Source organism: Bos javanicus, chromosome 1, assembly GCF_032452875.1.
Source record: "Bos javanicus breed banteng chromosome 1, ARS-OSU_banteng_1.0, whole genome shotgun sequence".
Classification (NCBI taxonomy): Eukaryota; Metazoa; Chordata; class Mammalia; order Artiodactyla; family Bovidae; genus Bos; species Bos javanicus.
In genome coordinates, this window is record NC_083868.1 from 146,073,960 (window position 1) to 146,100,834 (window position 26,875).

The window sequence follows — 26,875 nt, forward strand, 5'->3', positions numbered from 1 at the left end:
ACTCCTCTGTCCACTGTGTCACTGGGTAGATCTTGAAGCCTGGTCAGATTCGGGCTTGATTTGCTGGCCAGGGGCCTCATGGGAGGTAGATAGTCTGTCCACTGGCTTGGTAGGGCTTCAAGGGAGGGGAGGCATTTCAATTCAGTCATTTCTTGCTCATTGGTAATGCAGCTGCTTTGAAAGTGTCTTCTACAAAGAGGGCTGTGTCCTCTGAAGTCACCAGGGGACCTGGATGGAAGGTTGTGCAGGAAAGTGAGATCCAGGGTTGATTTCTGGATCCTGCACTGGCGTCATGGAGTAGCTCTGGTTTTTGTCTCCCTGTGAACTAGTGGTTGTAGTAACTACATTTATATGTCAGTGGGAGCCTCTCTGGATTGGCTCCTGAGTCCTCTAGACACACCACTGGGTTCTGAGGGGGTCACATGGAGAGCAGGAAGGTGGATGCCAGAGGGTGGTGGGGCATCTCATGTCCCAGACCCAGCACGACTGGGACCCACGGGGCCCTGCTGCCTCCAAGAAATGGACTTGGGACCACAGTCTGGGCAGTGGACAGAGCAGGAAACAGACAGAGCAGATCCTCTGCCTGTAAGATCACCTACACTGTGAGTTTATGCTGCTGGTTCCAGCTCAGGTTTAAGGCCTCAGAGTTTTCCTTGACTCTCCGACCTTTCTCCATATTGAAAGGTTGCAATAATGATGACTCCAGCAGAAGTAATCATGTCCTGATGCCACGCTGCACACCCTCCAGTCTCCATGTAACCTCTCAAGTGTGAGGTTTCGAGCACAACTTAGGATGTTTTTACAATTCTTTTTGCCAATAGGGTGTATCCCTCTAGGATGGAATCAGTCAGATTGCTGTGTTTAAAGTCACCTTAAGTAGATTCTGTCTGAGGGGTGTGCCAACCTGATCCACTTCGATTGAGTTCATTTGTTCTATTTTACTGTCAGTTGTTAGGGATTGGTTTTTAAGTTTTTTGGACATAAAATATTTACATGGTTCCAACTCTGAAAGCAAAGTGTATTCAGAGGAGCCTGGTTTCTATCCTCTGTCCACACTTCTCCCACAGGAAGTCAGTGTCTGCTTTGATGGCTTTTTCTGAGATCAGACGAGATCGGGCGCCTTCAGGCTGATACGGCCTGAGACTGATGGCTTTTTCTAATGTGAGCAGTTACAGATTTGTGTTGGAGTGTGCACATGCACACGTGTGTGTAAATGGTAGGAAATGCACACTTGTCTCACCGTGTTTCTCTTAACGTCCCAGAGGTCACGGTCTGCTTGACCTTTGGGTTTGGGTGTTCTGGCCCTCCTGTAGCTCCCAGCCTGGAGCTGGTCGCATGTGCTCAAGCGCAGGCCCCTGTCTCATGCTCCCTCCAGGCCATCGATAGCATCCACCAGGTGGGCGTGTACTGTCTGGCCCTGGTTCCTGCCAACACCTTGCCCAAGGCTCCTCTCGGTGGGATTCACGTTTCTGAAACCAAGCAGCGCTTCCTGGAGGGGATGCTGCACCCGTGTAACGTGTTGATGTGCCCTCACACGTGTGTTACCAACCTTCCCAAGCCTCGGCAGAAGCAGCCAGGTTAGTGCACGCCACAGCACGTCCGCTGCATCTGTGGACAGCAGCGGCCACGCTTGTGTTTAAGGGCGCGGGCCTGCTGAACCCTCTGTCTCTGGGGTTGGAGCTGAGAGCCAGAGTGAGCAGCACAGCAGGCCAGTCCCCGCTTCCTGCTCCCTGGAAGGAGCACATCCCCACCCTCCACTGTGGGGGGCCCACCTGGCACTGGATGCGGCCTGGTATCCGGGCTGTGGAAGCTGCACAGTGGCCCCAGGGGCACGAATGATGCCCCAGAGCAGACTGGGAGCTTGGAATCTGAAGAGCCGCGGAGCGGCCACCACAGCCAGCCGTGGGGGCCAAGGGCGCTGTGCGTGCTGCTGCCCAGCACTGTGATCTGCCACAGCAGCCAGGCAGTACCTGGGAAGCCCAGCACATGGTCAGCTTCCCTTCCCTGGGGGAACTGGGATGTAAGTCTTAAGTAAACGCCAATAACTTTTGTTGATTATTAAATATATAAAATAACCATTAAGTGAAGCACGTTTAATCAGTAAAATAATGAAATGTACTACAAGTTTAGCTGTGGCTAAGGTTGGGATATTCGCCTCCTGCTGAATATGTTAATCGGGTTCACTTCTGAGAGCGAGGTTCTCTCTGTCACTAAGCACGACCCTCCTCCCTGGTTCCTGACCCTGTATTGTAGTGAAGAGTGAGTTGCCTGCCCATTCAGAAGGTTACCTGTCAGAGTCATCGGTCCTCACTCAGGTCCCCTCGTGTTCCAGAGGTTGGGCCTGCCTCCATGATCGTTGGGAACCTGGTCGCTGGGAAGAGAATCGCTCAGGCCTCAGGGAGGGAGCTGTCGCACCTAGAGGACAGTGAGCAGGCTAGGAAGGTAAGGGGGTTGGAGGGGAGGGTGAAGAGGTCCCTGGGAAGCCATCAGGCCTGACCCTCCCCAACCCAGGGGTGGGGTTGGGGGAGGTGGCACCTAGGAAGCCAGCGGCCTGACCCTCCCCACCCAGGGGTGGGGTGGGGGGTGTGAAGAGGTGCCTGGGAAGGCGCCAGGCCTGACCCCTCCCTGCCCCTCCCACAGTTCTTGTTCCTGCCTGACGTGCTGCAGTGGCGGGCCCACACCACCCCCGAACACCCGCTGTTCTTGCTGCTCAATGCCAAGGTGAGGCGGGCACTGGTGCAGTGGGACGTGCTGCTCATGTGGGCGAGGGCCCATGTCACACTCCAGCCATGTGCTCAGGTCTCACTGGAGGACAGCACTCCTTGACCTCCAGGCTCTCAGCTGGTGTCACATTTGTTAGTTGCTAAGTCATGTCCGACTCTCTGTGACCCCATGGACTATAGCCAGCTAGGCTCCTCTGTACATGGCATTGTCCCAGCAAGAATACTCGAGTGGGTTGCCATTTCCTTCTCCAGGGGATCTTCCCGACTCAGGGATTGAACCCAGGTCTCCTGTGTTGCAGGCAGACTCTTTACCGTCTGAGCCACCAGGGACGTCTGGGTGGTGTCATTCTTTCCATGAAAACCTCAGCTTCCACACAAGCCACAGTCACATTTCTGTGGGTTTGTATTTAACAGGGAAATTCTCATTACCTTGTATTTCGATTATGAAGAGTATGCTTGTAAATAGGGCTTCCCTGGTGGCTCATATGGTAAAGAATCTGCCTGCAATGCAGGACACCCGGTTTCCATCCCTGAGTCGGGAAGATCTCCTGGAGAAGGGAATGGCTACCCACTTCAGTATTCTTGCCTGGAGAATACCATGAACAGAGGAGCCTGGCGGGCTTCAGCCCATGGGGTTGCAAAGAGTTGGATACAACTGAGTGACTGACACTTTCGCTTTTCACTTTCATGCATATAAATTCTCCTAAGTAAACTAAAAACAAATGTTTATTGTGTAAAAAGTACTTTAGATCTTCTTCCTTTGTTTGTAGCTGTAACACAGCAAATACGGCTTACAGCCCTAATCCTAGTAACTTTCAGTGGGTGTTACATGGTACCAGGAGCTTCTCAGGTGTAAAGGAGAAACTGTAAGTTATGGGCCAGTAGACAAACTATGAAAACAGAGAGTAACCATGACCACTTTGCATGACTCACTGTTAGATGTGTCCTGGCCTGGGAGGACGCGTGTGCTCTGACGTCTTAGCAGCACCAGCCTGGTTCTCAGAATTGCTTGCTATTGGCCACTGTTTCTTCATTCAAAAAATATTAATCAATATCTGCTACATACACAATGTTAAATAAGATAAAAAAAAAAAGACCCCTGTTCCCCAGTTGCTGAAGCAAGTCTTCCTGCTAGAAAACCAGTGCTCAGGAGAGGTGCTATCTTCTGCTCACATGTATCCGCACACCTGGACAGTGTACTGGAGACGTTTGTTTATGATTGATTGAATTCCAAAGCCAGTAAGTAGCATTGACCAAGATAAAGTCAGCTTGCAGGAGAACCTTAAGATAGGAGCAGCCGGAGCTCTAAGGCAGGCGAGGCTGGGCGCTGGGTTTACCCTCAGTGTGTGCTGGGGGGCTGGACATGAGCATGAGGGTATGATGGGGTCCCCAATTCTGGGTGATTCCTATGGGTTGTGAGAGGGTGAGGATGGGAGCAGGGGGCCAGGGCCATGGTCCAGGCACAAGTTAGCCATTCAGATGGGACAGGGGCTGTGGATGAGTGTGAGGTGTGGTTGGAGGCAGGCTTGTGGGACGTGAGGGCGGCCTAGGGGAAGGCCAGGTGTCTGTGCAGATGGGGTGTTTCCCAGGGAGGAGGGAGCACCGATGGGAGTGTGCAGAGATGCCACCAGGCCTAGAGTCGCCAGCAGTGCTCACAACTATCTCTATAGCTAAGCTTGGGAGGGCCCCCCAGATCTTTCTAAAACCTTGTAGATTTTTGCGTTTCTTCTGGTTTGTCAGCCTCCTCAGGTTTGAATTGTCCTTAGGACCTGAGCATGTGCTGGCCTTTGACCTGGGAGGAAGCCTGTGCCTCTGCAGGTGGTGTCCCTGGCATGAGGTGGCCCCTGGCCTTGGGGACTGGCAAAGCTCTGGGCCTTTGAGCTCCAGCGTGTGCCCAGTGTGGCACTCTGAACCTCAGCTTGGGTGTGAGGAGTGAGTCTGACCCACCATGCGAAGCCCCCAGGCGTGTGTGGTGGGGCCCCAGCTGAGGAGGGGTGAGAGTTTAGATGCTCCGCCGGGCCGTCCTGGAGGGTGGTGATGGTTAGTTAGGCTCAGTGGCACTGTGATTCTCCTAAGGACCGAGAGCATGAGCTCAGACAGGTTGGCAGGGGGAGGGAGGGCTAGACTGGAGCTGGTCCCAGCCCAGCTGTCCTCTGCAGAGACCGGGTGTGGGGCAGCCCTACCAGCCTCTCGCCCTCCCAGGCTCCCTGAAAGACCAGCCTGTGGTGACCCAGGGCTTGGAGCTGGGGGGTGGGGCGACTGAGCGTGTGTCAGGGTTCAATTCAGGGATGTTTGTTTACTGCTTACTGTTTACTTATGTGTGTTGATGTCCAGGAAAAGGGTTGCTTCTAGGGAGGGAGGGGATAGAATTGGAGGTGTATGTGGAGTGGTGGTGATTTATTTTATAAAAGAGACATTGAAACAATGTGGCAGAATACTAGGTAATGAAAACCTGGATGGCTCCTTGTCACATTATTCTTGACAGTATTTTTATATGTAAAATATTTTATCATAACAGCCGAAAGGGCTCACCAAGTCTGCCTGTGGTAGACGAGCAGTCTCTGAGGAGGCAGAGGCCAAGGAGACAGCAGGCAGGGCCTGGGTGGCACCCATCCTGGCTCCTGGCCACAGGTCTCAGACAGAGGCTGTGCGTGGAGTGTCCAGAGTTCCCCACCCCCGTGCCCTGGCTCAGCGTGCCCATGATTGCTTTCCTAGGGCACAGTCACCAGCACCGCAACCTGCGTCCAGCTCCACAAAAAGGCCGAGCGAGTGGCCGCTGCTCTGATGGAGAAGGCGAGGCTGAGTGCCGGGGCCCATGTGGCCCTGGTCTACCCTCCAGGTAAGACCCGTGGCCCCCCGCGCACCCACCCTCGCCCGCCCTCTGTCCATGTCTGTACCCTGTGAGCGCCCGTGGCGAGCTGTGAGTCTACCCCGCCCGTCTCAGTGCAGCCTGCCTTCCTCTTGCTCTTCCAACCAAGCTGTTCTTTCCCTCCCTCCCCCCACCCTGTTTTATTACCAAAAACAAAGCAACCAGGTCAAATGATGGATCTTTGGCTTTCCCATCCCAACCACCTGCTCCATCCTCCTGAAGTAGCCTCTGTCCTGACCTCCATGGTCATCATTCCTCCCATTTCTTTATAGTTTGACCACCGCAATGAGCAGCTCCTGTAACCTGCAGGCTGCCCTCTTTCCATCTCTCCCTGGGTCCTGAGCATCCCTGCTGTCTGGAGTGGCTTGTGTATGCCGGGTGGCTGCTCCTGGGCTCCCACGAGGAACCCCGCATCAGACTCACTCCCCTTGCAAGACCCTGAATGTCCTCGGGTGCTTCCTCCTTTTGTAGAATTAGCACATTAGCTCCTATCGATGACCTTGTCCCACCTTCATTAACTCCTTAGTGGTCACTAAACGGTGGTGTGTTAACTCTGACCAGCCATAAAACTAAATAGACACTTCCCCTGAATAGGATCTGGTCACCCAGTGGTAGAATTTGCTGTGAAAAGTGGGATGCTGCGTCTTTGCTGCTGTCAGTGAAATGAGCTCTGTGCCCTGTCGCACTCCCGTGGGAGCTGCTCCTGGGCCCTCGGGTGTGACCTCCTGTCCTGACCTTGCCTCCTGTGTCGGCTGGAACTAGGTGCCTGGCCAGTCCTCCATGGAGCCTGGTGTTGACAGCACCAGTCTGGGCACTAGGAACTCATCCTTCCTGGGCTGGCCGCTGTCCCATTAACCCTTTCTGTGATCAGAGTTCCAATTGGAAAATGAGAGTCATAGCTTCTCTTAGAGGCAGTGTCTCCTGAGTTCATGCTGTCCCAGTCATTCAGACTCAGGGTTATAGGTTTTCACTGAACCTCGTCTCCATGATGTCTCTGTCTCCTTTTGTACCGAGGGTCAGGTTGAGAGTCTGTAGAACTCACATGTGCCTGGACTACTCACGTGCTTCATCCTGTGTCACATGCAGGACCCCCAAATAATGGCAGTCATACATGACCGCCCCCCACCCCATGTGAGTTTTCACACAGGCTTCCTCCACTCACTCTCCCTGTAGCTGTGCTGTCTATGGGGTGGTGGTGGGGGGCGGAAACTGCGAAGCTGGCCTCTCCTCACCTGCAGTCCACCAGGCCTGTATTCAGAGCCCTCCAGCCATGCACACCTCCATCTTTCTGTCCCAGTGGTACTGTTGCATTGTCCCTGGCTGGTTTCTCAGGAAGGTTCATGGGGACAGCGTCCCTGGAGCTCTGGCTTGTTGGTGACAGTCTGTACACTTTGTGGCAATAGTCATCCCTGCTGGTGCCTCAAACGTGTCCATTTTCTCCCGGCCTCAAGCATCGGGTTGGACTGTGATCTAATTTTCTTCCTCTGTGACTCACCTGCGCTTTTGCTCTCAGTGGTAGGACACTTTCCCTTCTCAAAGTCCTCCGTGTGGTTGTGACATTGTTACAGGTCAGCGTTCCCACACAGAGGGCAGCTGTGCTCACCTCTCCCTGCAGGCAGGGCCACACAACATGTAAAGTGCCTGTGAATACCAAGCTGCAAGCCTGCCTTCTAATCTCAGGGGAGTTTTCTAGAATCAGTGTCTTCTCTCTGCCTCTGCTTGGATTTTCTTGGCGTTCATTCTCTTTGCTGCTCCCATCGCCCCTGTGTTAGCTCTTCTTGTCATTTTCCACGTTCTCTGTGTCCCTTGTCTTGTTGGCTCTTGGGCTCCTTCTAGTTCCATCTCCGTTTCTGAATTGTTTTTTAAAATAACTTCTAGTTCTTTCCTCATTTGTTTGTTTTAATTCTCATTTCGGTCATTCTCTTATATCTTCTATCATTTTCTTAATGTATTGCATCTTAGCACATGTTGAAAGGGCTGCAGTTCTTATCTGCTGTCTTTTTCTGGACATATGATGATCGACCTCTGGTTCTTTTTCTTGTACTTTGTATGGGACTTGGCCACCGTCAGGAAGCCTCCCTTCTCCCGTCGTCTTCTCTGCCCCGCCATGGGTCGTCCCAAGCTGGGCTGGATTGCTGGTCCCAAGTCCTCAGCTGCTCTCTGATCAGACCCCCAGGGGTGGGGATGAGACAACCTCCTCTGGGGCCTCCCTGATCAGGATGGCCGTGCCCTTGGGGCTCCAGGTCCTCCCACACTCCCTCCAGCCCCGCCTGCCCCTCGCAGCCCGGCACCCTGTCCTTGCGGCAGCTCTGCTCCGCCTGCTGGGCGCTGCTCTGGCTCTCCTGCTCCTCCGCCCTGCCCTCTCCCGCCTCGTCTCGGGGCTTCAGTCCTGGCAGTTTCTCTCCTGTGTCTGGCGCCCAGGTGAGGGGCACTTGGAAGGCCCTGCACTTTGAGCGGCAGCCTGTCCTTCCCTGGGCCAGGAATCCCAGGTTTCTGCAGGTGCTCCCGCAGGGCTGCAGGTGATGATCAGCACCCACCCTCCCCTCCCCTCCCCACTTCGTGTTTATTGTTGTTTCACCTGGAAGCTTGTTGGTTCTAGCTCAGGAGTTTTACTAGGAAATGCCCGGGTCTGGGTCCTCTCTCGCTTTCTTACCCACTTAATCCTCCTCTCAGGAAAATGTTCTTTCTCATTACTGCCTTTTCTTCCTCTGTTTCCTGCTTCTGGAATGCCTGAAGTCCTGTTTTGGGGGCTGTTCTCTGAGACTCAGGTCTCCTGCATGATGGCTTCCTTCACGTGTCCACGGTGCCACTCCTGGGAACCCAGCCCTGCAGCGCCGTCTCCCTTCAGCGTGTCTGGTGGGACGTGGCTTGTGCTGGGCACTTAATCCCGGGGCTGCTGTGGAGCGCTCCCTGCACAGAGCCTGCCGGGTTTCTTGACACGGACGCTAGGTGACGTGGACGCTCCAGGACTCCCACTGGCATCACAGTCACTCCTGCTTGTTCCTGTTCCAGGAATGTGAGGTCGTTTTTGTCCAGAACTGATCGCAGTCCCCGTTCCTTTCTTATCCTTGGACTCAGTGCAGGGCACGCAGCACTGACTGAGAGGAGGCCTGGGGTCGCACTGGCAGGCTGGGGGAGGGCGCGGGTGGACATGCTGAGGTGATAGGAGGAGAGACGGACAGGGCCTGACGCTGCTCTCTGCTTTGGGGCATTTTTGACACTATTCATAAAAAGTGATAGTGCGTGGTGAAGGTCTGAATGTACATTTTAAAAACTTCGTAGCAGGAGGAGAGCGTGATTGACAGCTGGAGGGCAGACCGCACCCTGCTCGAGGCAGGAGGGGGCAGGTGTTTGCAGGTGCACAGAGGACCTAGTGTGCATCTCCTGTGAGGGGCGTGTGACCCTGCAGGAGCTGCAGGAAGTGGGGCGCAGGCAGGGGATAGCGTGAGCTGTTTGAGCTCGAGGGTTTGAGCTGCTGGTGGTGCTTGCTGTGTGGCACCTTGGGCAGAATGGCCATGCTGGTATGAGGATGCTCGAACGGGTCAGCCTTCCTGTCAGCTCATCTGTCCCCTGAGCTGCCCACAGGCACAGTGAGGATGGCTGGTCCCTGGGGGAGGAGCTTGGGCCATGACAGTGACCACACTGAGCGCTCCTGGCCCTGATGGAGCATCAGGGACTTGTAGTGTGGTGAAACCCACAAGCTGGGTCAAACATTGCGTATTTATTTTGACTCTATAATCAAAACAGCCTGAGCCTGATGTCTTGTAGCCTAGTGATGCCAGGCAGGGCCTTGTCTCAGTTGAGGGCAGTGTCTTCAGGGCCTCTAGGGTGTGGGTGCAGGTGGTCTTAAGTCTGAATGAGGTCAAAATGGGAAAGCTGGGTTTTAAGTGCGGTTCAGTTCCCCCTGGTTTTAATTATGGAGAATTTTAAATACATAGATGAGTTGAAGGAGCCGTGAGTGGTCCCACTTTGCGTTGAGAGATTGAGAGCAGGGCAGGGGCATCCTGGCCCCTCCCTGGGGGTGTGGGCCTCGCCAGGGATGGACTGGTCCCCACATTAGGGTGGAGATGCAAGGAGGAGGTGTGGCGTTTCTGGGTGGGCAGCTCACCTTCAGAGTGTCCTCCCAACCTCGCCCACCCACCTACAGAGTGCCCCGGAGGGCAGAACACGCTGCTCCATGAGGTTTGGGCCTCCCGTCCGCCATAGGCTCCTCTGGGCCGTGGCTGCACCCCACCCATCTCCTTGTCTCCCTGGGTCTAGGCTCGGGGCAACCTGTCCCTCCCTGCAGCACTGTTTGGGGTGTGCGCTGTGATGCGAGAGGGTGGTTTAGTTCACACACGGTAGGTAGACCCACAGCCTGGACATTTGGGGCTGCCTTTGACCCGCTGACACCCTCTGATCGTGTCTCTCCAGGGGTGGACCTCATTGCTGCCTTCTACGGCTGCCTGTACTGTGGCTGCGTGCCCGTCACTGTGCGGCCCCCACACCCCCAGAACCTTGCCACCACACTTCCTACCGTCAAGATGATTGTGGAGGTAGGTGGGCGCTGCGGCCTGAGCGTGGTGGGCCTGAGTGCTGTTTGCTCCCGGGCGCTGTCTCAGCTGTGCCTTCAACCCTGTGTCCTGCAGGTCAGCAAGTCTGCATGCGTGCTCACCACGCAGGCCATCATGCGGCTGCTCAGGTCCAAAGAAGCAGCAGCCACCGTGGACGCCAGGACCTGGCCGACCATTCTGGACACAGGTGTGTGTGTGCTGCGCCTGGGATCTGCCCTCTGCTTCTTGAGTTGTAGGGATTGCGTTGTCACCACCCAAATACAGAAGTTGGGTGAGGGAGCCTGAGTCGGTGGTGAGAGGAGCCTGGCCAGTGGGGCACCGGCAGCCCATCCAGCACCTCAAGCCTAAAGCGGGTACCCAGAGCAGAGGGTGGCCAGTGGAGAGCACAGGTCCTTCCGAGGCCATGTGCCTGCAGACAGACGCCTCCTGCTGCACTCAGCGCCCACGCAGCAGTGGGCAGTTGTGGGGACCAGACAGCTCCCACAGCACAGACCCTTCCCGGACCCCCAGGAGTCACATGGGCCCTCTGCCTGGGCCTGTTGGGTCAGCCTGAGGGCTGAGAGGGTCCAAGCCCCTCCCCATCAGGACACCCCAGACCAGCTGCTCTCTGCAGGCTCTGTAGGGAATTCAGGGTACACGGCCACACAGGTGCCCACTGGCAAACAGACAGGGTCCCTCCTTCCCCGTCGCACCTTACCCACCAGGGCACCGCCCACAAGAGGAGGTTTAGGACCGAGTGTCTGTGACCACCTGCTTGATACCACTGCAGGCACTGGGAGCTGGCCCAGGCAGCTAGTGGCAGGGGGGCTGGGCTCGGGGCAAACGGGCTCGAAGGCATCCTGTTGCCTCGCTCGCTCCCTGCCCCGCCTCACCTGTGCCCACCTGTGCGCGGTCAGCGCTGTGCCCCATGGTCCTGAGGGGTGTGATGAAGTTGGGTGAGGGAGCTTGACCCAACTTCTCAGTGCTCACTGTGCGCACAAATGGCAACGAGCCTGGCTCATCACAGGCTCCGGGACCCTGTAAGCTTTCCGGGGGCTCTCACGGGCTGCCTTCTCCCGTCCGTGTCCACCACGCCCACTGTCAGCAGCCACCCGCTCAGTGCGGTTAGCGAGGGTCCTCTCCACGCGGCCTCCCCATGTCCACATGCAGCCTGACCTCTGCTCTGAGCTCCCTGTCCCCAGGGGCAATGCTGTCTCCCCTTCCCTGCGAGCCCTGAAGTGGCATCCACACCACCCGTGTCTCCTGGTCCACAGATGACATACCCAAGAAGAAGGTGGCCAGCGTCTTCAGGCCCCCGTCCCCGGATGTGCTCGCGTACCTGGACTTCAGCGTGTCAACGACCGGGATCCTGGCGGGTGTGAAGGTGGGTCCTCTGGCTGGAGCCCCTGTCCGCCTCGTCCTGACCCAGAGAGTGCTGATGCGGGTCTGTGCAGGCCCTGCTTCCTCCCAGGCTGGAAGCAGCAGTTTTGCTCCTTAAAGCTTGTGTTAAATATCAGTAAACCCCAAAATTAGGTTAGCCTGAAGAGTAATGCATGTCTTGATGTTTTATGGTGATACCTAAACTTTCTGATTCATGACTCTGGCCTCGACAACCAGGTGGCTTGGATGAGTCTGTCACCAAAAGCTCTGTTAAAATTCTTTATCGCCCTGATGTCTCGCCTAGAAGGTTTTTAGTGTGCATTCCTGGGGGTTTTTGGTGTATGTGGGCTTTTACTCCTTCAGATGTCGCATGCGGCCACCAGCGCCCTGTGCCGCTCCATCAAGCTGCAGTGTGAGCTGTACCCCTCCAGGCAGATCGCCATCTGCCTCGACCCCTACTGCGGCCTCGGCTTCGCCCTGTGGTGTCTGTGCAGGTGAGTGGAGGGCAGGTGTCAGGGGAGTGGAGGGCGGGTGTGCAGGGGGGTGGAGGGCGGGTGTCAGGTGAGTGGAGGGCGGGTGTCAGGTGAGTGGAGGGTGGATGTGAGGGGAGTGGAGGGTGGGTGTGAGGGGAGTGGAGGGTGGGTGTCAGGTGAGTGGAGGGTGGGTGTCAGGTGAGTGGAGGGTGGGTGTGCAGGGGGGTGGAGGGTGGGTGTCAGGTGAGTGGAGGGTGGGTGTCAGGTGAATGGAGGGTGGGTGTGCAGGGGGGTGGAGGGTGGGTGTCAGGTGAGTGGAGGATGGGTGTGCAGGGGGGTGGAGGGTGGGTGTCAGGTGAGTGGAGGGCGGGTGTCAGGGGAGTGGAGGGCGGGTATCAGGGGAATGGAGGGTGGGTGTGCAGGGGGGTGGAGGGTGGGTGTCAGGTGAGTGGAGGGTGGTTGTGCAGGTGAGTGGAAGGTGGATGTCAGGTGAGTGGAAGTTGGATGTGCAGGTGAGTGGAGGGTGGGTGTCAGGTGAGTGGAGGGTTGGTGTCGGGTGAGTGGAGGGTGGGGGTGCAGATGAGTGGAGGGTGGGTGTCGGGTGACTGGAAGGTGGGTGTCAGGTGAGTGGAGGGTGAGTGGAGGGTGGGTGTCAGGTGAGTGGAAGGTAGGTGTCAGGTGAGTAGAGGGTGTGTGTGCAGGTGAGTGGAAGGTGGGTGTCGGGTGAGTGGAAGGTGGGTGTCAGGTGAGTGGAGGCTGGATGTGCAGGTGAGTGGAAGGTAGGTGTCAGGTGAGTAGAGGGTGTGTGTGCAGGTGAGTGGAGGGTGGGTGTCAGGTGAGTGGAAGGTAGGTGTCAGGTGAGTAGAGGGTGTGTGTGCAGGTGAGTGGAAGGTGGGTGTCGGGTGAGTGGAAGGTGGGTGTCAGGTGAGTGGAGGGTGGATGTGCAGGTGAGTGGAAGGTGGGTGTCGGGTGAGTGGAAGGTGGGTGTCAGGTGAGTGGAGGCTGGATGTGCAGGTGAGTGGAAGGTAGGTGTCAGGTGAGTAGAGGGTGTGTGTGCAGGTGAGTGGAAGGTAGGTGTCGGGTGAGTGGAAGGTGGGTGTCAGGTGAGTGGAGGGTGTGTGTGCAGGTGAGTGGAAGGTAGGTGTCAGGTGAGTAGAGGGTGTGTGTGCAGGTGAGTGGAAGGTGGGTGTCAGGTGAGTGGAGGGTGGATGTGCAGGTGAGTGGAAGGTAGGTGTCAGGTGAGTAGAGGGTGTGTGTGCAGGTGAGTGGAAGGTGGGTGTCGGGTGAGTGGAAGGTGGGTGTTGGGTGAGTGGGGGGTGGGTGTTGGGTGAGTGCGGGGTGAGTGTGCAGGTGATTGGAAGGTGGATGTCAGATGAGTGGAGGGTGGGTATCAGGTGAGTGGAAGGTGGGTGTAGGGTGAGTGGGGGGTGGGTGTTGGGTGAGTGCGGGGTGAGTGTGCAGGTGATTGGAAGGTGGATGTCAGGTGAGTGGAGGGTGGGTGTCGGGTGAGTGGGGGGTGGGTGTTGGGTGAGTGCGGGGTGAGTGTGCAGGTGATTGGAAGGTGGATGTCAGGTGAGTGGAGTGTGGGTGTGCAGGTGAGTGGAAGGTGGGTGTCAGGTGAGTGGAAGTTGGATGTGCAGGTGAGTGGAGGGTGGATGTCAGGTGAGTGGAGGGTGAGTGTACAGGCACGTGCACTATGGGTGTTCAGGTACAGCTCCACCCACTCCTTACCACCTGCTAACTGAACTGCTTCTCTAAAGTCCCACCCCCACCCATCTCTAAGATATATTGTTAAGGGTCCAGGAAGCAGAGGATACACGCTGAATGGCTGGTGTGTGTGAGTGTGCCGGCAGCTGGAGTGTGGGTCTGAAATGGAGTTAAAGGGTAGAAGTGCATTTTTATTAAATGCACACTCTGTGTTACTACCAATTCCATCCAGGACAGGGAAGTAGGGACCCATCTTCATGAATAGAACCTAGCCCTGCCCACAGTGGGTCCCTCACCAAGACCCTGGGCCCCTGAATGCTGGTGGGCGGACCTGCGTCCCACATTTTCCACCAAAACCCCGACTTGACCAGAGCAGGAGGGGCGGACTCTGCCTGGAAGGGCAGATCCTTGAGGGGTGAGGTGTAGTGCTGACCCCTCCCTGTCGCTGTCACAGCGTCTACTCTGGACACCAGTCGGTGCTGGTGCCCCCGCCGGAGCTGGAGACCAACGTGTCCCTGTGGCTGTGGGCCGTCAGCCAGTACAAGGCGCGCGTCACGTTCTGCTCCTACTCGGTGATGGAGATGTGTGCCCGGGGCCTGGGTGCGCAGACGGCGGCACTCAGAGTGAGTGCGGGCGGGCCTGGAGAGACCCCAGGGACAGTTCCGGTGGGAAGAGGGGGCTGGAAACAGAAAACCCTCCCTGGGGTGCCCTGCCCCGCGCTGTGAGCTCCACCCCCACACATACCTGTGGAGCACCCCGCAGCGGCCCCTCATGAGGGGTGGGTCCGACCCTGGCTCTGAGCGTACCGAGGGATCTCTGAGGCCTCATGGTCCCCAGGGCCTGGGGCTGGAGTGTAGCAGCGGAGGACGCGGAGGCACGGAACCCAGGGGGCGGGGCTCCGTGCGGTTTGGCCCTTGCGCGCAGACGCAGGCGTGGCATGCACGCTCCTCCCGCAGATGAAGGGCGTGAACCTGTCATGTGTGCGCACCTGCATGGTGGTGGCTGAGGAGCGGCCCAGAATCGCGCTCACACAGTCCTTCTCCAAGCTGTTCAGAGACCTGGGCCTGCCCGCGCGCGCCGTGAGCACCACGTTCGGCTGCAGGGTCAACGTGGCCATCTGCCTCCAGGTAAGGCCGCGGGGCTTCCTCTGGGCGCCTGTGCACGACCTGCACCGCCCCGTCCCTTGGTCCCTTCTGGCCTCCAGCCTTTTGATTTTCCAAGTATGGCTTTGAGAACTGAGCATTTTTGTTTAAAAGAGATTCTGTTCTTGATGAACAAAGGCTTATTTGGAAAAAGCACCAGTTGTTTTTGAACAGTGACAATTACTGAGAGGAATTGATAAGCTGGACACAGTATGCAGCTAATATTCCAAAGCAAGATTGAGTTTATTGTTTTGTGAGACATCTTGCAATTTTAAATGGAAACATTAATGAGTGTGATCATTTATATTGCCCTAAACTCATTCTTGAAACACTGAGGTATTTTACTTTTTAAAAGGAAACAAAGTTTCAGAACAGCTCACTGTAGCGGTGTTCTGCTTCTTCAGGGGGCTGGGGCTCTTTTCCAGGTTTCTGGCTGGTATCTCAATCCCACTTCTTTCTAAAATGCATTGCATGCACCTGCTCCTACATTCAGGGTTGTTGGGAGGAAAGGCCTCAGGAGAACCACAGTGCCTCGTCCCCCAGCCCCGGTCCTGACCAATGCCCACCGGGTGCAGGGCGTGTCTGGACTGGGGAGATCAGCATCCTGTTGTCCAGGTGTTCCTGTGACATCCTCTCCACAGTATAGATGCCGACCGTCCAGGTCTTGCTTGGACCCTTACTGCATGGCAGGAGGAGGTGGAGGGGTCCCTCGGGAGATCCCTTCTGATGTCGATGGTGCGACTGCACCTCGACTGGTGGCATGGGGTTGGTGGCTGTATGCGCGGCCCTTCTGTCCGCTCAGCGTCTGGGAGCCGGCTCCTCCTTCCTGGAAACGTCAGCAGGAGCCTGGCTGTTGCTCTGTGCGCTTCGATGCAGTGATGCCTTTTGCTCTCTCTCAGCTCCTTCCTCACGTGCCTATGCTCTCTGTTTGTGTTTCCTGTGGCGTCTCTTCCCTGTCTCGCTCTGCTGGCCTCCTTTGTGTCTGTCAGCCCAACAGGCTGGGAAAGCTGGCTGAGCAGGTATGACCTTGACCTCGAGGTGCCTCTGTGCTTCTGTGAGTTCATGTGGCCTCTCGTGGTCTTGCTCCTTTGTAAAAACGAGCTTAAAAGCAGAGTATTTTCAGAAGTATTTAGCATTCACAGTCTGCTGCCTCTGGAGGAAGAGCCGTCTTCATTCCAGGGCAGACGTTGGTGACATTGTCTGGGATCGCCAGAGAATGGTGTTGGGGCGGAGTGTCTGTGTACTTTGATGTTCAGTGTCTAACAGAAGGGACGTGCTGTCCTCTGTCAGGGCCAACGTCAAGTGTCAAGTGAGAGGAATGGAGTGGGAACATCATTGAATGTCCTGCTGAGGCCTCGCCCCTGAAGGAGCCACGCTGGGCTCAGCCCTTAAGAGAATTAGGTCTGAGCAAGCACAGCTCAGGGAAATGCCCCCAAACCCATGGTGGTGTTTTCTCAGGGACCAGTGGGAATCGGAGCTGTCAGGACTGAAATGTGAGATTGTTTGCCTTGATCTCTCCCTTCAGTGCTAGGGGAGGCTTCCCGCCATGTCAGTAAGTCTTGTAGGTGTTTGGAGGAAGGCAGACACCTGCTGGGGGCAGAGCAGTTGCCTTCCCGCCCCCACCCCGCCCCCTGGCTGGGAGGAGCTGTGCCTGTGTGCATGCCACACCCCTGGAAACGATGGGCGTGAGGTTTGAGCGGACGTTCCTCTGCTCCCCTTGCAGGGCACGGCCGGCCCAGACCCCACAACTGTCTATGTGGACATGAGGGCACTGCGCCATGACAGGTAACAGTCCCCAGCCCCCTTCAGCCTGGGCCTCCCCTGCCCACTGTGTTCTTCCTTTTTAAAAAAGTTATTTTGTTTTATTTTTTATTCGCTGTGCTGGTTTTCGCTGCAGTGCTCAGGCTTCTCATTGCGGTGGCTTCTGCAGAGCACAGGCTCTAGGTGCTTGGGCTCAGTAGTTGTGGCACGTGGTCTTAGTTGCCCCTCGGCATGTGGGGTCTCCCCGAAACAGGGGTTGAACCCATGGCCCCTGCATGGACAGGAGGATTCTTAACCACTGGACTGCAGGGAAGTCTCACCATGTCCTCCTTTAATCAGTTGTTCCCACGACCAGGAGGGGACCGACCTTCCAAGAGTGACCGAGCATTTGACGCTGGGATTTTTATGGGTAAAAACCAGGAAGACCCGTCTCCAGGCAGGATGTAGGCATCCTGTCAGCACATGTGTCCTGGGGGCCCCACGGTGTGTACCTCGAGGCCTGGGTCCCCCCCGGCTTTAGAGCCAGATTCTGACCCTCACATTCAGCTTGAGGGAAACCGTGGTGGACCCTCCTGGAGGGCGAGGCCAGCTGGCCAGGGGCTCCTGACCTGAGCGCTGCTGGTTGAGCCAGGCACCTGAAGTCACTGTCCCAAGGTCACAGCAAGGTCACGATCAAAGGCTAAAGGCTTGGCTGCCGTCACGGGACTGCCCGTCACAGTGCTGATCAATTCTGATTACCTTATGAGTTGCCTTCTTTAGAGATTGTTGTCTGTGTAGTCAATTTTATTTGTTTCCCTTGTTCGTTTGTAGGGTACGTCTGGTGGAACGGGGCTCTCCGCACAGTCTGCCATTGACTGAGTCTGGAAAGGTAGTGGCGTGGGGCTTGGCTTCCAGCTTATGTCCCCTGAGGTCCAGCTGGCCTCACCTCCTTGCATATGCACACACACACACACACACACATACACACACATTCACACAGACACACACATGTACTCACAGACACACACATACATACACACTTGCACACAGACACACATACACACACTCACATGCACACAGTCACACACGCTCAGACACACTTACACATACCCACATATAGACACACCCATACACATCATACAAACAGATGCACACTCACATACACTCACACACCCATACACATACACTCACATACAACACGCACACACGTACATGCTCACACACTCTCTACATCTTTCTGTCCACATCTGAGCTCCAGCCCAGAGGGAGGACTTCAGATGCAGACCTGCAGGAACTGCACTGCAGGGTCTTGAGGCCTTGGCGCCTTGGTGCCACCTGGAGCAGCCCACTGGGGCCTGGAAGAGCTTCTCCCCTGGCTCAGGTGACAGCTAGGCAGTATCCCCAGTGGCAGTTCACCATTAAAGCAGTCCAGGCCTGGTTCGACCGCAGGAGCTGTGTCAAGGGCTTAGGTGGTGGGGCCGTGAGACCACCCAAGGGCACCTAGGGAAAAACTGTGGGCCACCATGAGGGCTCAGCAGGCATAGACCCAGGAGACCAGGCATCTTCAGAACCAGGGGAGGTTCGGAGGAAGGAAGAAGGCTCCCAGGAGCGGTCAGGCAGGGTGAAGGGGGAGGGACTTGAGGGGGATGCGCGACAGAGTGGAGTCAGCACAGCCTCTAGCCCTGCTCACACACGCTGTGCACGTGTCTGCCTCTCAGGAGGCAGGGCGTGCCCAGAGAGGGACAGGGCAGCGGGGGCAGCACTGACGAGCCCAGGTGAGTGTGGGAGAGGAGCTAGTAGGGGCTGTGCACCTCCCGAGGGCGGCCCCAGAAGAGGAGCAGGCTCAGCTGGTGTGAAGGTCCCAGGACCACAGAGAGGCTAGTGTGGCTGGAGCTTCACAGAATGGAGGAGAGGAGGGAGAGTGTAGGTGTCGGAGGGAGGGGCTGGGGGCTGGAGATGGTCCTGGGCTCCCCCACCCTTCCCTGGGTGCACAGACGTGTCCCACTACAATCTGCAGTTTCCTTTCTATAACATGGTGGTTTTTCTCAAAGCAGTTCTTAATTCTTTCTGGTACATTTTTATTTCTTATCACATGTGGCTCTGCACTCAGTTTTGATGGACTTCCCCCCCTGTTATTTCTCTGTTACAATAACTTGGGCCTGATGGACTGGGGTTCTGGGAAGAGCTCTGGGTCCTCAGGGTCCAGGTTGGTAACACGGGGGGAGGTCAGAGGCTCAGCAGCATCCTATGGGCAACAGAACAGAGCCCGACCAGCCTTCCGTGACCCCTCGCCTCTCCCCCACCTGCTGGAAAGCTCCACTGTCATCTCCTGTTTTACACCCAGGGAAACTAAGGACACAGAATAGGTACCCAGAAGCAGCCAGGTGGTCAGTCCCATGTCCAGTGGGGCCGCAGGCCCCGGGTTGGGGTGCTGAACATGAAGCACCCTCCCCAGCCTTCTCCACAGCCTCTGGTGGGCATGGAGCCCCAAGTCTGAGGGCAGGAATGCCTCTTGGTGGCCAGGTTTCCTTCCAGAACCAGAAACTCTGGGGTGGGTGGGGGCCCAGCCGAGCTGTGTTTGGACTCCCTGGCCTCAAGAGCCCCGACAGGGGCCTCAGGGAAAGATCCCCTCCTCCCCTCTCCATGTCCAAAATAGAGTTCATTCTCAGGAGCTGGATGATTTTGCTAAGATTCACAATTTATTTTTATTTATTAAAATCTCTTACTTCTGTTAAAATTCAGTCAGATTTAGGTCGGGTTCTGAACCTGGTCATGGCCGTGTATGAGTCACGTCCTTTAGATCAGCTTCAAAGGGCGTTGTTTTTGCCGCTCTTGCGTCAGGAGGGCCACGCTCCCTCTGACGAGCATGGTTCTCCTTCCAGATTCTCCCTGGAGTGAAGGTCATCATCGCCCACACAGAGACCAGAGGGCCCCTGGGAGACTCGCACCTGGGGGAGGTGAGGATGGGGACCCCACCTCTCGCTGGCCCCTGGGTGTGCATGCGGGTTGCTCCCAGTTCTTTCTTTGCGATGAACTGTACGCTGCAGTCCTGCAACTGTCACTCAGGGGTCCTAGGAGGGGAACGGTTTGTTTGAAGGAGAGAATTCTTTGCTCTCTGGGCCTCTCTTGTGACTTATTTCAAGCCCCTTACCCCCACCCCACTGTGTGCTGCCGTGTCTTGGGACACACAGTGCCTGGCACTTGTGATGACTGACCCCCTTGTGCTCTGGGCCCCAGATCTGGGTGAGCAGCCCCCACAATGCCACTGGGTACTACACAGTCTACGGGGAAGAGGGGCTCCATGCCGACCACTTCAGTGCCCGGCTGAGTTTCGGAGACACCCAGACTGTTTGGGCGAGGACTGGCTTCCTGGGCTTCCTTCGAAGGACAGAGCTCACCGATGCCAGCGGAGGTGAGGGGTCCTATGCAGTGCTCACCCCCAGTCTTGGGGCTACCACAGCCAGGAGCCCCTACAGGCAGTGTCTTGGGATCTCCTGCCAACTCACCTCACCCCTTCCCAGGAGCTGGTTTCTTTAGGTGCTCTGATATGGTTTCTCTGAAAGTTGTTCCTTTTCCTTCACTGTTCCTGGATCCTGACCTCTGCTGAGGGTGTGGGGGTTCTGGGGGAGGCTGTTGGGCCCCCCAGGCAGAGCCATGGGCATGTCTCACCAGCCATATATCAGGGCCTCCCCATACATTCCCCCAAGGTCACAGAGTCCACAGCCACAGCAGGCTGGCCAGATGCAGTCAGAACTTTGGGAGCCCCTGTAGCTGCTGCCTTGTCTCCGAGATAGTAGAAGTTGTTCTGTACTCTTCACACGTGGGTGCGCACGGCAGGAGGCTTCAGCACGGAAGCCATGCTGAGGTGGTGAACTGTGCCATCTGCAGAGCGACATGATGCGCTGTACGTGGTGGGGTCTCTGGACGAGACGCTGGAGCTGAGGGGCATGCGCTACCACCCCATCGACATCGAGACGTCCGTGATCCGTGCGCACAGGAGCATTGCTGAATGGTGAGGGCCCAGGGGACCAGCTGGCAGCTCTCGCGCAGTCGTGTGGGCAGCCACCTCCTCTCCAGGAGCAGACCCCAAACACACTCTGCGAATCATGTGCCAGAGACCCCTTGTTTGGGTTTGCTTGGTTTTTCTTCTTCTCTCAATCAGTCTTAAACTAAGAGTCTGTCCCCAAATGCACAGGCAAAATGTGAGCGCCCCAGTTACTCTGAAATACCTCTGCATTTGCATGGATTTCCTAATTTAAATGGTCAAGACGCATGATTTCCTCACTTTGGAGGGAGGTTGCTGTGGGAAAAGTACAGCTTTCAATATCAAATAATATTCTTGATTCTTGTTATTCAGTTGCTAGGTTGAATCCAACTGTTTGTGACCCCATGGACTGCAGCATGCCAGGCTTCTCTGTCCTCCACTATCTCTCACACTCATGTCCCTTGAGTCAGTGATGTCATCCAACCATCTTGTCCTCTGTAGCCCCTTTCTCGTCCTGCCCTCGTTCTTTCCCAGCATCAGTGTCTTTTTTCATTGAGTGAGCTCTTCACATCAGATGGCCAAAATATTGGAGTTTCAGCTTCAGCATCAGTCCTTCCAGTTGAAACCAGTTCTGATGTGATGTAGCCTCAGAGTGTAGGCTGTACTTGAGCTCACGGCTCTTGTGAGAAGAAAAATTCCCTCACCAAACCAGGCAGATAATAGAGACCACTTGAGGCTTGCAGTGAGGAAATAGAGTTTATTGAAAAGGGGCAGAGAAGACTTCCGACATAGACATCAGAAGTGGGTAGAGAGAGTCCCCACATTGTTAACTTGAGCAGAAAATTATATACTTTTCAGTTGGCTGCTTAGGTAAAAAGAATATCTCAAGACTGTAAAAGTTCCACCAGACCCTTTTCCAAGGCATCCTGAGATAACTTTAGTTCGAGATTAGCCAGAAGGAACGAGTTCCTGTTGAGGAGGAAAGCATGCCTTTAAGCAAGATGTTGTTGCTATATAAGTATTAACACGGTGCCTACATGACTGCTAAGGTAAAGAATTCAGACTTTATCCCTGAGGGGCCTTGGACTACTTATCAAACTGGCTGAAGTTAACTATATCACACTGAGTATTGAGGGTTCATTTCCTTTAGGATTGTCTGGTTTGATCTCCTTGCTGTCCAAGGGACTCTCTAGAGTCTTCTCCAGCACCACAGTTAGAAAGCATCAATTCTTTGGTGCTCAGCCTTCTTTATGGTCTAACTCTCACATCGATGTACGACTACTGGAAAAACCATAGCTTTGACTATACAGACCTTTCTTGGCAAAGCAATGTCTCTGCTTTTTAATATGCTGTCTAGGTTTAGCATAGCTTTTCTTCCAAGATGCAAGTGTCTTTTGGTTTCATGGCTGCTATGATTTTGGAGCCCAAGAAAATATAGTCTGTTACTGTTTCCACTTTTCCCCCTTCCATTTGCCATGAAGTCATGGGACCAGATGCCATGATCTTAGTTTTTTAAATATTGAGTTTTAAGCCAGCTTCTTCACTCTCCTCCTAACCCTAACCCATCTGGTCCCATCAGTTCATGGCAAATCAGAGGGGAAAAATAGAAGCAGTAACAGATGCTTCCTCCTTTGAAGGAAAGCCGACAAAGTTCTATATAGTCACAACTATGGTTTTTAAACCTGATGCAAAGAACAAATCATTAGAAAAGACCCTGATGCTGGGAAAGATTAAGGGCAGAAGGAGAAGAGGGTGGCAGAGGGTGAGATGGTTAGATGGCATCACGAACTCAATAGACATGAGTTTGAGCAAATGCTGGGAGATAGTGAAGGACAGGGAAGCCTGCTGTACTGCAGTGCAAGGGGTCACAAAGAGCTGGACACGACTTAGTGACTGAACGACAACTGCATTCGAATTCTTTGGCTGACTATGAAGACTACTCCATTTCTTCTAAGGGATTCTTGCCCACAGTAGTAGATATGGTGGTCATCTGAATTAAATTCACCCATTCCCCTCCCTTTTAGTTTGCCGATTCCTACGGTGTCAGTGTTCACTCTTGCCATCTCCTGCTGGACCACTTCCAATTTACCTTGATTCATGGATCTAACATTCCGGGTCTCTATGCAATATTGTTCTTTCATCAGACGTTACTTTCACCACCAGACACATCCACAACTGAGCTTCATTTCCACTTTGGCCCGCTGCTTTATTCTTTCTGGAACTCTTAGTAATTGCCCTCTGTTCTTCCCCAGTAGCTCTTCCCCATATTAGACACCTTCCGACCTGGAGGGGCTCATCTTCTGGTGTCATGTATTTTTGCCTTTTCATATTGTCCCTAGGGTTCTCTAGGCAAGAATGCTAAAGAGGATGGGTCCTCCAGTGGACCATTTTTTGTCAGATTTGTCTTGATTCTTAGAGAGAACTTTAATTAGAGTAGATATTCCAAAAAAACACACTTAGCCAAACCTTTGAATTGTAACTGACTTGAGCAGAGGATGACGTCAGTAAACCTACTTAAGTATGTTTCAGTGGTCTTTGCCTGGCATCATTTCCTGTGTGTCCTTGGCCCCTGAAGCCATCGCCCAGCCCCATGTGACACCATTCGCCTTCTACCTGCAGCGCTGTGTTCACCTGGACCAACCTGCTGGTGGTGGTGGTGGAGCTGGACGGGCTGGAGCAGGACGCGCTGGACCTGGTGGCCCTGGTGACGAACGTGGTGCTGGAGGAGCACCACCTGGTGGTGGGCGTGGTGGTCATCGTGGACCCGGGTGTCATCCCCATCAACTCCCGTGGGGAGAAGCAGCGCATGCACCTGCGCGATGGCTTCCTAGCTGACCAGCTGGACCCCATCTACGTGGCCTACAACATGTGAGCCCGCTCAGCCCCGACCAGCTGGACCCCACCTGCGTGGCCTACAACACGTGAGCCCACTCAGCCCCGACCAGCTGGACCCCACTTGTGTGGCCTACAGCACGTGAGCTTGCTCAGCACCAGCCCCAGAGGGGCCTCACGAGCCATTGGAGGGGCTGGGGTACGTCTGCAGCCCCTGGGGAGAGGACCCCAGGCTCCTGAGCACAGGGCCCCACCCATGCGCTTACATACCCATCTCATTCTAGAAACCACTTCCTGAATTACTCAAAACCTTTTAATCATCTGGAACATTTACAGAAACATGAATGTCAGTATTGCAACAGATGGTGTGACTGGGAAAGAAGCCTGGTGCGGGCACTGCAGGTGCTGTAGGTGTAGTCCTCTGCTGTATTATGAGTTTGCACTTTTTTTAGGCTAAAAATTCAGTTCTCGATTTTAAAAATTCAACTATACCATTTCAGATGACAAGGTCATACTTAGAATTTATGCGAGAAGGAATTTGAGGCCCAGGGACAGCTGCTTCAGTTCTGATTCACAGGGAAGAGCAAAATACAGAAAGGCTGGTGGGCAGGGCATGATCCTGGCCTGGCCCCCTCTTCCCCACCCCTGACCTGCTTTGGGCCCCAGACCAGGCTCATGCACACACACTTCCTCTCTGAACATTGGTATGCCGCCTGCCTGCCTGTGTCATCTCTAACCCTCGACAGGGTCCATCAGGTGAGCAGCTGTTTCAGAAAGATAAAGGAATGCTGAGTTTTAAACCTCTTTCTGCATTTCTGACTTGTTGCTATTCAGCTGAAGTGCTGATTTTCATGACCACAGTATAGGATCTTCTCACTGTCCAAAAGTGTACTGAGTTACTGTTTTTATTACACATCAGCAGATGTGGACTCACCGGTGGGCTGAGGTTTACATGTGTGGTGGTACAGCCCAGGGCCCGAGAACTTTGCCAGCCACTGTTGCATCGTGAGTTGTGTGCCTGTAAAATTTGGCCAAATCATGTTCACTTATTTTATTTGAACTCGACTAAACTGAGTGATATAATATTATAGTAAATATAAATCAGAGAACGTGAAATCCTTTAGATACTTCTAAGAATTTGAAGTGAAGCTCGAATCTAAGACAGAGTATTTTTGTATCACTAATAAAAAATGTGTTACGAATTGTCAGGGACTGCGGGTCAGAAAGTTTACGAATCACACGCTTCCTAGAAACAGCCAGGTTTTTCTGGAATTAACCTGAATCAGTGCCTAACAGTTGTTAATTCTTTACCATTTAAAATTCTCCGCCAAAAAGGCCTGGCTGACTGGGCTGACTCTCACATCTGACTCTCAGCTACAAGTAGCTTGTGCTCAGTAGCTCTTGGTATGCAGTGTGGTATGTAAGCACATACTGGAACTGAACAGTCCTCGTGTAATTATGTATATAACATGTGTAACTTATTGTTTGACATACAGAGGTTCTAACAGTGGACTAATGGATATTCCTCATAACAGAATGGCCTGTAGGAGAGGAACCACCCAGCCCTTTATGTTGTCATTTTATAGCAACAGGCATTGTAAAATTTTTGTATTGAAAGGTAAGTGGCAGTAAGATATGTCTTGTAAATTAAGATTTTAAGAAGCATTAAAATATTTTAAAATTACTCTCTGGGAATTCTGTATGTCAGAAAAAATTTTTATATCAATATGTTAATAAAAGTTATGGACTGTTTGTAATTCTGCCATTTGAAATGTGTGAAAAGATTTTTTAAATTACCCCAAAAAGCAGGTATTTTATTATGCATTTTTCTTTGCTGAATATAGAAGCATTTATGCTGCAGCATAAAATCTACAAAGCACATTAAAGTATAAAGAATAAAATTTAAATCTCCCATAATCCTACCTCTCGTTTAATGACAGTGTGTTAGTTAGTATTTGATGTAAATCCTTTCCAGGTTTAATTTTTTTTCTTTAAAAACACTTCTACAAAATTAGGTCAGTCATATACTTTTATAATCAGCTTTTGTACTTAATAAATTAGACTTTTAATCTGTTCCATATATTCTTCTGCATGTTTTAACAATTGTGTCACACAGCAGGTGGGGACAGCTTGTCCTCACAGGCTCTGTCAGCACCCTCTCAGCCCGCTACCATGAGCCTCCTCACAGGAGCACGTTCATACGCACAGCCTGCCTGGGGCTCAGCTCTGCTGGGGTGAAGCTTTGGGCACTCCATCCTCGGAAGGGCACAGGGCGGAGTGGAGAGGCTGTTCCTGGAAACCTGAGAACACTGGCAATAAAAAATGAGTCCCTGTCAGTCAAATAAGTATCCTGTCTGGTGGTGCTGTATATGTTTTCATGTGTTTGTGGTCATTTTACTTTCTCATTTGATGTGTTTTACTTGGCAGTTCTTATGGTGTGCAAGGGTTTTTGGGTTTTTTTTTTAGTTGATTTGTAGGAGCCAGTTTATGTTAAGGATCAGAACCTCTGTATAATCCATACTTTTCCTACTGGGCCATTTGTATCTTGATTCTCTGTTTTTGTTTTTAATTGAAGGATAATTGCTTTACAGTATTGCATTCTGCTTGTTTTTTAAATGTACTGATTATTTTATGCAAACTAAGGTTACTTGTGCTTAATTTCAGATTATGAATATAGCTGACTTGTTTCAGAGAGATTGTCCCGGGATGGTCAGCTCAACTCTATGGGGAACGACTCACCTCCTGTGTTTGCCTCTTCTTGCCAGAGTCTGCCAGAGTCAGACGCTCTCGCCAGGGCCTCTCCCTGAGAGCAAGTGTTGTTGGAGAATCATGCACATGCTACTTGCTGGTGCAAAAACAAGAGAGGAGCATTCTCTTTCTACCTGAGACCATGCTGCATAAGTTTTAGGTCTTGAGTTAAAGAAGAAACACTTTCTCTAAACTGGATGCAGTAACAGTGTAATAACACTGTGTATAGCATTTGTCCTCTTTCCTCTGATACTCGTTTGGCTTCTCAGGTGGCACTAGTGGTAAAGAACATGCCTGCCAGTGCAGGAGCCATAAGAGAAGTGGGTTTGATCCCTAGGTCAGGAAGATCTCCTGAAGTAGGAAATGGCATCCCACCCCGGTATTCTTGCCTGGAAGATCCCATGGATAGAGGAGCCTGGCTGGCTACAGTCCATAGGGTCCCAAAGAGTCGGACACAACTGAAACTACTTAGCACTCTTGATACTCAATTTCAGTAATGAAGAATTCTTTTAAAAGGTAACTATATGCAAAACTTCAAAACCTCTTTATGTTCAAGAACAATCATCTTTGAACTGTCTGAACAGGTAGCTGGACCACCCTCCCCACATGGGAAGTCTGAGAACCTGCAGCTTCACCCAGGTGAGCTCAGTCCCTTCCTCATCTCGATTCCCCACCCTCCCCCCCACCACTTCCCTACGTCCAGCAGTGCCCTTCAGGTTCAGTGTGAGAACTATTCCACATGAA

General features: G+C 53.7%; 1 protein-coding gene across 4 annotated transcripts in view; it reads left to right on the forward strand.

The window, feature by feature from the left end:
- The window catches only part of DIP2A (disco interacting protein 2 homolog A), a 121,853-nt gene extending 95,882 nt beyond the window's left edge, over positions 1-25,971 (forward strand). For all 4 annotated transcript variants that reach the window (XM_061424111.1, XM_061424117.1, XM_061424126.1 and 1 more), the window contains 16 exons: positions 1,376-1,577; positions 2,333-2,442; positions 2,641-2,721; positions 5,439-5,562; positions 10,006-10,127; positions 10,221-10,332; positions 11,399-11,508; positions 11,868-11,998; positions 14,139-14,307; positions 14,641-14,811; positions 16,550-16,611; positions 17,398-17,455; positions 19,449-19,523; positions 19,804-19,978; positions 20,455-20,578; positions 23,171-25,971. In XM_061424111.1, coding sequence (XP_061280095.1) covers positions 1,376-1,577; positions 2,333-2,442; positions 2,641-2,721; positions 5,439-5,562; positions 10,006-10,127; positions 10,221-10,332; positions 11,399-11,508; positions 11,868-11,998; positions 14,139-14,307; positions 14,641-14,811; positions 16,550-16,611; positions 17,398-17,455; positions 19,449-19,523; positions 19,804-19,978; positions 20,455-20,578; positions 23,171-23,423 — 2,079 coding nt within the window. In that variant the 3' untranslated portion in view covers positions 23,424-25,971. The remainder of the gene's footprint in view (positions 1-1,375; positions 1,578-2,332; positions 2,443-2,640; positions 2,722-5,438; positions 5,563-10,005; positions 10,128-10,220; positions 10,333-11,398; positions 11,509-11,867; positions 11,999-14,138; positions 14,308-14,640; positions 14,812-16,549; positions 16,612-17,397; positions 17,456-19,448; positions 19,524-19,803; positions 19,979-20,454; positions 20,579-23,170) is intronic.
- Positions 25,972-26,875: the final 904 nt, after the last annotated feature.